Here is an 11,297-nt window from a genome sequence, read left to right on the forward strand (position 1 = left end):
TATATGCAAAGATAGTTTTCAATATTCACCCTTGAAAAACCTTGTGTTCCAAATTTTTCTCCTTTCCCACCCCTGCCCCTAGACAGAAAGTAAGCCAATATATGTTAAACTTGTGCAAATCTTCTATACATATTTCCACATTTATCATGCTGCACAAGAAAAATCAGATAAAAGGGGGGGGGGAATGAGAAAGAAAAAAAAAAGCAAGCAAATAACAAAAAGTGAAAATACTATGATGTGATCCACATTCAGTCTCCATAGTGCTTTTTCTGGATGCAGATGGCTCTCTCCATCACAAGTCTATTGGAATTGACCTGAATCACTTCATAAGCAGATAATTTTTAAAGCACCTTTTCTAGCCTCTTTCTCACACTAGAAGGTCAGCAGATGACCCTATGGCCTGGACCACCTATGTGCAGGGTTGTGACTACAGTTTCAACTGTATCCACACCTGCTATTTCATCACTTGTCTATCACCCAAAGGACTTTGAGATAGATAGAAATGATAAAATGCTGTGGGTGATGTCTTTTGATTTGTGCATAAATTGGATTTAAATGAGGCAGAGTGGCAGAAAATTGTTAGTCTCGTTCTCTCTTCCCGTATCATCACACTCCAGTGGCAGGACAGACTCAAGATGACAGGTGATGGCTTGAGATATAGTGGACCTTTACTGTCTAACTAAGCTCTAGGTGTTCCACAGCTTCCACTTCAGATGTTTTCATGGCCATTAGAACAAATTGTTCTTATCTGCCCGTTGAACCAAAGGAAGTCTTCACATACTTCTAACTCACAGATGGGTTTGAGACCCCTCAGTTACCCTTAACCTAGATTAGCCCATCTGCTGAAATGGTTTACTGGACTGTGGCCACTGTACATAATACAGATTCTTAGAACCACAGCAGAGAGTTGGGTGAATCAGGTGGATACCAAAGGTGAAAAGTAGCTCTCTAAAGAGCTTGGCAGTCCTCATACCAGAAAGCTTCCCTGAACATACCCTACACCCTGGCCAGAAAGATAAGGGTTCTTTCAGACCCCCTCCCTTTTACCAAAAGTAAGAGATGGCAAGATATTAGGAGACATTCTGTTTTCTAGAGCTAAAGCCCAGAAAGCAAGCTGTGCCCTGAGTTTGATATAGCAACCATCCATTTCACCCTTGATGATCTCACTCTCTGGCAAAAATCACATAATTAGGGGCAGCTAGGTGGTGCAGTGGATAGAGAACCAGCCCTAAAGTTAGGAGGACCTGAGTTCAAATCTGGCCTCAAACATTTAATACATCCTAACTGTGTGACCCTGGGCAAGTCACTTGACCCCCCTTGCCTCAGAAAAAAAAAATCACATGATTATTGTGATTTGACCAGAACCAAGTGTTCTCTGAGCTCAGACAAGCCCCAGACAAGCTCACACAAGTACCCATGTTCCAGGAACGAAGTCCTGCTATGAATCAAACTTGTTCATTATTACTGTTACCCCTCATTGTCAGGGCCATGGCTCACTGTACATGGGCATAAGTAATAAGATTTGCCCACATTAAAGTGGGTCTCCCCACTAGGGGCAGGCCCAGTACAAGTGTCCTCACTTATGAGCCATTTCCCTCAGTTTGAAATCAAGTTGCAGGTTGATTCCTGTCTCGAGCCTGTTCGGCTTAGTTCTGGCCATCCGCTGGTTAGAGGCTGGTTTGGTCCAGCTGGCAGTCCATACGTACTCAGAGCCAGATTTCTTTGACTCATTATTGAACAGAGATGGGGATTACACTCACTCAGAAAGTAAGTCACTCTTGGAACATGACCTTGGCTTCCAGTCAGAGTTGGTGTCTGACGTCTTGGGCTCTGAAGTAAGGACTCAGTATGTGAAGATCTGAAGCACTTAGTTTCCTCATAAGGCTCCATGAAGCAAGGCAGAGTACTAGTAACAAGAAGGCACAATAATACAGTGCAAAGAGTAAACTTAGAATCTCAGTATTTGAGTCTGAATCTCAGCTTTGCCACTAAGAAGCTGGGCAAGCCACTTTACCACGCTGGACACCTCCCCAAACTGGATGAGTGATAGCAACCTCCTGCTTTCTCCCAAGATCACTCCTCTTCCAGAAGAAGAAGCTTCTCCTTAACATATCTCATGTTACCCATGACTCATTAAGGCAGGAGTTCTTAACCTGAGACCCACAAACTTTTTTTAACTATACCAGTTTAGTTTAGTTTAGTGTTTTGGATAACTATATTGCATTGTAACTGGTTTCTTTTGTAGTTATATGAATTTTATTTTTTGCAATTAAAAATATTATGAAAATGAGTCCCTAGGCTTCCCCAGACTGCCAAAGGGGTGTATGACACAACATAGGGCTAAGAAGTCCTGAATTAAGGGCTCCCTGACTTCCTAAGGAATAACAATTACAACTACTTATTACCTGCAATGGTCCACAAAAATTACATGAGTAAATTATCCTTTCATCTCTCTTTCCTCTCTCCTACAGTCAGTAGAGTGAATGTGAACAGTGGATAGCAGACATATCACTGAACACAAATATTGTTATCCCAAAGCTTAGGAGGCAGCATTTTTGTTGTTCACTTATTTTGGTTATGTCCAACTCTTCTGAGCCCCAATTAGAGTTTTCTTGGCAAAGATAACTGAAGGAGTTTGTTAATTCTTCCTCCAGCCCATTTTACAGATGAGGAAACTGAGGCAAGCAGGGTTAAATGATTTGCACAGGATCACACAGCTAGTATATATCTGAGACTATATTTGAGCTCAGAAAGTAAGTCTTCAAGGCTCCAAGCCTGGCACTTTATTCACTGTATCAGGCAGCATGGGCTAGCAGAAAAACCACTGGACTTATTAGAGACCAAAGAGACAGAGATTTGACTTCTGCCTTTGGTACTCACCAAAGTAGCTGTATAGTGCAGGAGACGCAGCACTGGTTCTGACACAAAGACCTGAGTTCATATTTAGTCACAAATACTTCCTAGATGTAAAGCTCAAAATAAGGCATTCCATTTCAGTCTGCCTCAGCTTTTATAACTGTAAAATGAGGGTAATAATGGTACCTGTCTCACGGGGTGGTTGTAGGCTCAAAAGAGAAAAGATTGTAGAGCAGGCAGCACATACCAGAGACTTAAATGTTTGTTTCCTTCTTTACTCCACTGACTCTATGTAATCATAGGCAATTGACTTAAGCCTCAGTTTCCACATCTGTAAAATAGGAATAATTATATCTGCAGTACACATTTTACAGGCTTGTTGTAGAGACTGAATAAGTTTCTAAATGCCAAGAGCTTAATTGCTTTAATGAGTTATTCAATTTATCTTAACTTAATGAGCTATTTAAGTTTTTAATTAAAATTTCAATGGGAGCCAATATCCTCTGAGTTTCCTCACATTTTCCAGATTCTTACAGAGAAAAGTTTGATCTCCATTTGGAATTAGCCATGTCGGGATATCCATGACTCACATAAGGTAGCATAGATATCATATGTGCGTTAGAGCAAGCCTGCAAATATCACAGAAGTGCTCATCACTATGCCTACGCATGTAACGTGGTATAGAGAGTGCTGGATTTTTTCTGCCCTTCCCTTCTTTTCTATTTCTTTTTTGGGAGACTTGTTTTGGGGAGAGGCAGTTGTTTGAAGCAGGTGTTTGGGGGTGGTGTGATCTTCCCCCAGACCTACTCTGGGTAGACTCCAGAAAGAAGAATCTGAGAAAAGCTCTGAATGGAAGAGATAAGTTTGGGGAAATAATGTTCAGAAACAAGGATAATTATTATTTTTTATTATGCTAGTTAGCACTTCTACAGTGACAACGATGTGCCAAGCACTTTGCTAAACTTGTATAAATATTATCTGATTTGGTTCTCACAATAATCAGAGAGGGAGATACCATTAGTATCCCCATTAACCTCCTCCAATGATTAAATAACTCGCCCAAGGTCACACAGCCAGAAAGCATCTGAGGTTTTATTGAACTCATGTCTTTTTGTCCCTAGGTCCAGGGCACTTTCATTTTACCACCTCACTGCCTCCATGCAAGGAACAAAGAGGGAGGATCTGAAACTCTGATGTGGTGTTAGCACTGCTTATAGTGCTAACTTGATCCTTAAATCAAGAGAAAATCTTGAGCCTAGAAATCATGGTGCTTATAGGTGAATAGATGTCCCCAAAATGTAGGGGCTTCCCTATGTCCCTTCACCTACAGAGCAGTTGTAGAAAAACTCAGAAGTCCAGAGAATTACTCTGTGAATTATATTTTTCTGGCTTAAGCTACTGATTAGTAATTTACAAGGTTAAGGTTCTTTGCAATATGTCTAGAAGTGATGTAATTGATGATCATTTGTTCTTGAAGAAAACCAATGACATGTCAATCCATGAATTGGATTAAAGTGAGGCAGAGCTGGGCAAAGTTGTCCACTTCACTCTCTCTTCCAGAGTCATTAGAGTCCAGTGACAAGACAAGATGACTAGGGATTGACTGGAATGTGGTGAGTGATTTTGTCTCTCTAACTTAAGATCTTCCCCAGGTCTTAGTTCCATTGAATCAGGATATTTCTCTGTCATAATGATAAATTTTGGAAGGGATGTGGGAAAACTGGGACACTAATACATTGTTGGTGGAGTTGAGAACTGATCCAACCATTCTGGAGAACAATTTGGAACTGTGCCCAAAGGGCCATCAAACTGCATACTCCAGCAGTGGATCTGTACCCCCAAGAGATCATTAAAATAGGGGAAAGAATCCACATGTGCAAAAATGTTTATAGCAGCCCTTTGTATAGTGGCAAGGAATGGAAACAAGTGGATACCCATCAGTTGGGGAATGACTGAATAAGTTATGGTATCAAAAAACATATATATATATATATATATATATAGAGAGAGAGAGAGAGAGAGAGAGAGAGAGAGAGAGAGAGAGAGAGAGAGAGAGAGAATAGAATATTATTGTTCTATAAGAAATGATGAACAGGCTGATTTCAGAAAGGCCTGGAGAGCCTTCCATGAATTAATGCTAAGTGAAGTGAGTAGAACCAAGAGAACATAGTATACAGCAACAAGATTATATCATGATCAGTTGTGAAAAATTTGGCTTTTTTCAACAATGAAGTGATTCAAGGCAATTCCAATAGACTTGTGATGGAAAGAGCCATCTACATCCAGAGTTCGTTCCACGGAGACTAAATGTGAATTACAGCATAGTAATTTCACCTGTTATTTGTTGACTTCTTTTTTTTTTCATTCTTATTCCCCCCCTTTTGATCTGATTTTTCTTGTGCAGTATGATAAATGTGGAAATATGTTTAGAAAAATTGCACATGTTTAATCTATACTGGATTGCTTGCTATCTAGGGGAGCAGGGAGCTTGAGAGGGAGGGAGAAAAATCTGAAACATAAGGTTTTGCAAGGGTGAATGTCAAAAACTATCATTGCATATATTTTCTATTATAAATTTAAATAATATAACATAAAACACTTAGGAACTGGAAAACAAAGAATATTTTTTGCCAAAGAGACTAAGGGAAAGGAACTAAGTGGTTGGGCACCAGAAATCATGGGAATCAGGACTGTCTCCTTCTTGCCCTATATAGGAGGGAAAATTCTACTGAGCAGTCTGGATTGGAGTAATGGCTTCTGGCAATAAATCTGTGCTTGCTGTGACTACTGTCACTGCCTTCCATTTCTAAACTTTTCTTTCTGGGATCCTGAATCAATTCAGAGCTCTGAAACTCAAGTGGAACAGACCTCACTAAGAATTCTACGATAGATTTTGAGGAATATTCAATGTTAAGGGGACCCCTTGGGTTTGAATCTCATAGTGCTTCCTTCTCTTTAGGGGCTGGAAAGGAACATAGGGTCATAAATTTAGAGATGAAAGGGATATGAGGGCCCAGATTCTAATGCAGCTTCTTTATTTTACAGATGGAGAAACTGAGGTCCAAAGAGGATCACTGACTTGCTTAGTCACAAAGAAGGTAAACATTTAGAACCTGTATCTGATCCAGTTCTCCTGTCTCAAAACCAAGGTCACTCCCTCCACTGCCCCTCCCCACAATTGCACTTTTGGACAGTGCTAATGGTTAAGAAGTTTTCCTCTTGTCAAGCTAAAAATCTATCCATTTGCAAATTTCATGCTTTGCCCCTATTTCTGCCTTCTGAAATCAAGTAAAAAAAGGTTTAATTCCAATTCTATGACATTCCTTCAAATGTATGAAGACCGATGTCTTGTCTTCTGCCCCATCCCCAATCTTTTCTCCAGTCTGAATATCCCAAGCTCTTCACCCTGGAAACTTTCTTCACTCCTGGCTTTCACACCTTGAAAGTAGTCTACCCTATGTAAGTTCTGAGGGCAGATATTATCTTTTTGCTCATACTTGTATTTCTAGTGTTTAATATACTGCCTGGCACTTAATGCTTGTTGACTTTTTTCAACAAACCAATGAATGAAATTGTGTTTTCACTGTCCTGGGCATGTCAGCTTATCAAATCCTTCCTAAAATGAGGTAGACAGAACTAAACACACATCTCAGAATATAGTCTGCCCAACAATACATCTAATAATCCTTCTCATAAGAAAAAGCAGGGGGGGGGGGGATTTAAATCCACATCTTCTGATCCTGTATCCAACATGTTCTCCATCACACCATCCTACCTCCCTCTTCCTCTGCCGCCAGTGAAGACAAATTTCAGTTGAAAGAGCAGAGAGGATCTCTGGAAAGTACTTAAATTCCCCCCCACATACACACAAACACACAAATCTATAGCATATTTTGAGTTAGAACACAATAGTCTAGCTAACTTCTAGGCTCCCTACCCACTGAAAATTTGTAGTTTTGTAAAGACAAGTCTCTTAGGGATGGCTAGAAGATAGTAGCTTTCAGGTGAATTGGAATTGGAAAATCTGCACATTAAATCTCTACTTGTGCTTAGAGATCTCATGGATTTTATTTTACTTTTCTCAAGGTTAGGTAGCTTTTATGGGTGGGGAAATGTCTCTGGGATTACAAATCTAATGAGAAATTATTAGAGATGGGGAAAATACTATGATTGGTAACACCTCACTCTCCATCCTTCACACCTAATTTTATCAATGAGCTACCAGAAGTGCAACAGTGGCAGAATCACAAATCCTAAATCTCCTGACCTTAGTTGCTCTCATTTAAAATTATTTGAGGACCTCCTAAATTCTTCCCCAGAGATATCCAGAAATCTCACCAGCCTTGATAGTTTAGGACTTGTTTTCTAAAAACAGCTTGATGCAATGGCAAGAGTGCTAAAGAATTAGAAGGCATGTCTTCTAATCTTGGAACCAGCTCCTTTCATCTCCTGTCCTGCCAAACTTCTGGTCCCATCAACGGCTTCTGTTACCTTGGACCATTTCCATCATCTTTCCCTATGGTCCCCCCACAGGCTTCTTATTTTTTTTTCTGTCCCCTGTTCCCTAGGGATATTTTCTAATCTTTTCTTTTGCATAGCAATGAATTAACCCATTGTAAGTATCTATTAAGTGTGACATACCATGATGAGAAGGTAATTAGAACCAAAGTCTGGTTTTTCTTAAGACATATTTCTCTTCATGACTTTGAGATTGGCACTCTCTGCTTATTTCTAGTCTATTTCTGTCCTTTCCTGTGCTTAGAATGCCCACCTTCTAATTTGTTGAATTACTCTACAAACCCAACTCTAATGCCATCACCTTCACAAAATCTTTTCTAATCCCATTTGTTAGTGTCATTCCCACTTAGATCTCACATGGTATTTTGTTTTGTGCTTCTCTAATCCAATTACCATGTAATATTGTGTGCTCTAATTATCTGTGCCTGTCTCTTACTTCCGTACTAGAATATAAACTCCATAAGGATAGAGACTATCTCATCCAGGGTCTAGAATAATTGGTTAATGAATACTTATCAAATAAGAGTTATTTTTCATGGTTATTCTTCTATATTCCAAATCTTGATTTGCCAGCCTTTGTTCTACTATTAGTAACTACCAGATGATATACTGTTACCATATATTGCAAGTGTTTTTTCTTTCTGTATTTCCTATTATTTCTATTTTCTTTGTGTACCAGTATTGTGTAATGGTAACAACACTGGACTTAGGAGTCTGAGGACCTGAATTCAAATCTGGTTCGATGTCTTTCTGCCTGCATTATCTTAGGCAAATCGTGTAACTGGGTCTGTTTCCTCATCTGCAAAATGAGGGAAAGGGGACGGGCTGTTGCAAATGACTTTTATAGCCTCTTTCAACTCTAATACTGATTCATTCCATGATCTAACACCCTCAGTCATGGTCCTATGCCACAGCTTGCTTGTTTCCCTTACACTCCTCTTGCCGAAACAAAACTTCTCATTATTGCAGAGAACCACCTTTTCTCTCTGATGGTTTGAAGTTCCTGACCAGGGACCTAGGAGAAATAAAAGCCTGCAGAGAGAGACCTTCAGGAAAGTATATCATGAACTGTTCTGATGGTGTTCCCAGGTGGTCCCTGGCTCTATGAAGTATTAATCTTCAATTACATGACACTTACGATTAGTGAAATTAATTTATTAATCTTGAGCACACTTGGGAGGGGGATGGTGTTGGGTCTTTGAGCTTTAAAATAGGGTGAATTGGGGCTAAACTGGTGCTTTGGAGTGAAGCCCTGAATTTAGGAGCTAGGAAAGGAGGTGAGCTATAAAGGGAGGGTTCTTTCTTTCTTTGAGTGCTTTATAGGGTCACTGTGATCTGCTGCTTGGCACCTGATGGTGCCATTCAAGGTAAAGGCAAAGAAAAGTAGGGAGGCAGGATGGAGCACTAGGCAGCACCTTCTACCTGAAGCATTGGAGTTTCCCTAGCCTCAGGGGCCTCTGAATCTTCCACAGGGCTCCTGGGTGGCTCTAACTCCAATGATTCTGCTTCAACCACTACCCCTGTCTCAGGCTGATTTTCAACACTCTGGCTAGGGCCCAGTCGGGGAGGTTTGGTGGGAGTGGGTGGAGGTGGGGCAGAGCCCTTGCTCTTTCGGGTGGACAGTGCCCTACGAAGGCTCTGAACCTTCTGCAGGCCAGTACGCCGAAGGCGTTTGGCTCGGGATTCCACTGGCTCCTCATCTGAGCTTTCCCCTTCTTCCAGTTCTTCTAGGGCCTCTGGTGCTAGTTCCTTTTCTTCTAGCCCTATGGATTCTGGCTCCTTCTGAAAAGCTCTGGCTGGGATTTCTGCCTCCTCCTGAAAATGAAGAATAAAGAACATTATCTCCCCGGAAACAATGTCTTGGTATAGTTGTTTAATGTGTCACTTTCCAGAAGCAAGACTGCCCATCTGAGCTAACCATCAATAACATGTCTTTGTAACTCTCCCAAGCCTAACTTCTGCCCGGAAAATACTTGCAGCATAATTTAGGTTACTCCCTTGCTTCTACAGCCCAGAAATGGGTGGAAAAGGATGGGAGAACTCTGGGGAAAGGTGAATGAAGCTATTATGAGCTGGAATCTAGACCTTACGAGGTCATTAAGTTCCACCCAAATCATTCTATTAAAACGGGAGTCTACAGTAGTCAGTAGGAAGGTCTGCACTGGGTACAAAGCCCCCCGCAGCGGTACGGCCAAGCATACTTGCGGAGGAAGAGGAAAGAAGAATCCTTCCCATGACTTTGCCCCGCGGGGTGGGGAGGATGGGGTTGGGGATTATGTCCCGTACAAGCCAGGGGATGCCATCATCCACGGACATGGATAGCACTGCAGAGAACTCTTCCTCTTTTATCTGGGGCGGACCCCTGTGTCCGGGGCAGTCCATTTTTCTGAATGTTTTAGGACGCAGGAAATACACAAGGTTATAAAAGAAACCACAAAATCTAATTTCTCTCCATCGGCAGTCCTTGAACCCCGGTAAAAAGGAGCCCAGATGCCGAGGCGAAGCCCTAAGGCAAGGGAGGCGCGGAGGCCTGGCTTCTGGTCTAGCTAACGGGATCTAGCTGCCTGCCTGGGGCGCGCCTCTCTCCGGGGCTGTTCCTCATCTGTAAACCAGGGCTCGGCGCTCCGAGCCTCCCCAGGGGCGCTTCGGGTCCCTCCGCGCCAACGTGGAGCTTCGGCAGGGCCGGGCGGGGCGCGGGGCGCGGGCGCGGCCTCGGAGGTGACGTAGCGGGGCGCGGCTGCGAGCTGCACTTCGGCGGCCCCGGGCCGCGCCAGGAATGGGGGCGCGGTCCCAGGGAGCAGCCGGGGTGTGCCCGAGGGGCTGGGGTGGGGCCTGCGCCGGCGCATCACTGACCTAAGAGCTGGACGTGCATCTTGCCGCGGGCGACCAGCAGCTCGTGGTTGGCCTCGAGGCGCTGCACCTGGAGCGCGCGGCAGACGGCGCGCTCGCGGGCGGCGTGGGCGTCCGCGCTGACGCCCTCGGCCGCGTCCAGCAGCTGGGCCAGCGCGTCGCGGGTGGCCCCGTGGGTGCAGCTGAGCTTGTCCAGGCCGCTCTGGATGCGGCGCACGGTGCCCGCGAGGCCGCCCTGCCGCCGGGCCAGGCCTCCTTGGCGCTCCCGCAGCGCCTCCAGCATGGTGCTCAGCTTCTCCAGCAGCGTCACCACGGTCACCGCGTGCACCGGGCCGCGCTCCGCGGCTTCGGCCGCCGGCACGCCCTCTCCCATGGCCCCCGAGATGCGCGCGCCCCGCTCTGGTTTCGCTCTGCGGTCCCGTTCGTGCCGCTCTGCCCGGCGGTCTCCCGGCTCCTCCCGCCGGGGGCGGGGAGCGCCGCCGCAGGGCCGGGGTCTGTGACTCAGACGGGCGGCCCTTCGCCAGCCGCCACGCCCCGGCAAGCCCGCCCTTTCTCCGCCTGCGGGCGCAGCCGGGGCCCGGGTTCCAAAACCGCGTCCTGCGCGGTCCTCCCAGCTTGGGCGCCGCGGGCAGCTCCTCTAACTCCGCCCGCCGCAGCGGCGGGGCTCTCCCCGGAGACCAGAGCCGGCCCGACCCCAAGGACCGCCTTCGAAATGGGAAGCGCCTCGTGGGGGCAGGGGCGGCAGTCAACCCTGCAGATGTGTGCTTACAGATGTGCTCCTCCTCACAAACTTGCCGTTGCGACCAAACTGACTGCTCCCTTTGCTCGCGATCCCGTCTTGGGACCAGCTGTCCCGAACACGATGCTGGGAGAGAGTTCCATCGGCCCGCCTCACTCAGACTGTTCTGTCGTGGCTGTGGGGCCGTTTTCCCACCGCTCCTCATGCCTGGTTATCTATCACTCAGATTCCTGCCCATTTCCCTATTTAACAGGCTAATTTCTTCTCATTTGTTGTTTTTTAAGATGTGATTGTCCCCCAAACGGAGTCTTGTGAAGTCTTATCCATTCTGGTT

The 11,297-nt window shown here is 44.8% G+C and overlaps 1 protein-coding gene across 1 annotated transcript; it reads right to left on the reverse strand.

Moving 5' to 3' along the window:
* Positions 1 to 8,513: 8,513 nt before the first annotated feature.
* On the reverse strand, positions 8,514 to 11,056 carry CAVIN3 (caveolae associated protein 3). The gene is made up of 2 exons (XM_031962072.1): positions 10,233 to 11,056; positions 8,514 to 9,196 (listed from the first exon to the last, which is right to left on the reverse strand). The coding sequence occupies exons 1-2, from the start codon at positions 10,595 to 10,597 to the stop codon at positions 8,779 to 8,781; spliced, it is 783 nt and encodes a 260-aa protein (XP_031817932.1). The 5' UTR covers positions 10,598 to 11,056; the 3' UTR covers positions 8,514 to 8,778.
* Between the last annotated feature and the right edge of the window lie 241 nt (positions 11,057 to 11,297).

The sequence above is a fragment of the Sarcophilus harrisii genome, chromosome 3 (assembly GCF_902635505.1).
Source record: "Sarcophilus harrisii chromosome 3, mSarHar1.11, whole genome shotgun sequence".
NCBI classification, from domain to species: Eukaryota; Metazoa; Chordata; class Mammalia; order Dasyuromorphia; family Dasyuridae; genus Sarcophilus; species Sarcophilus harrisii.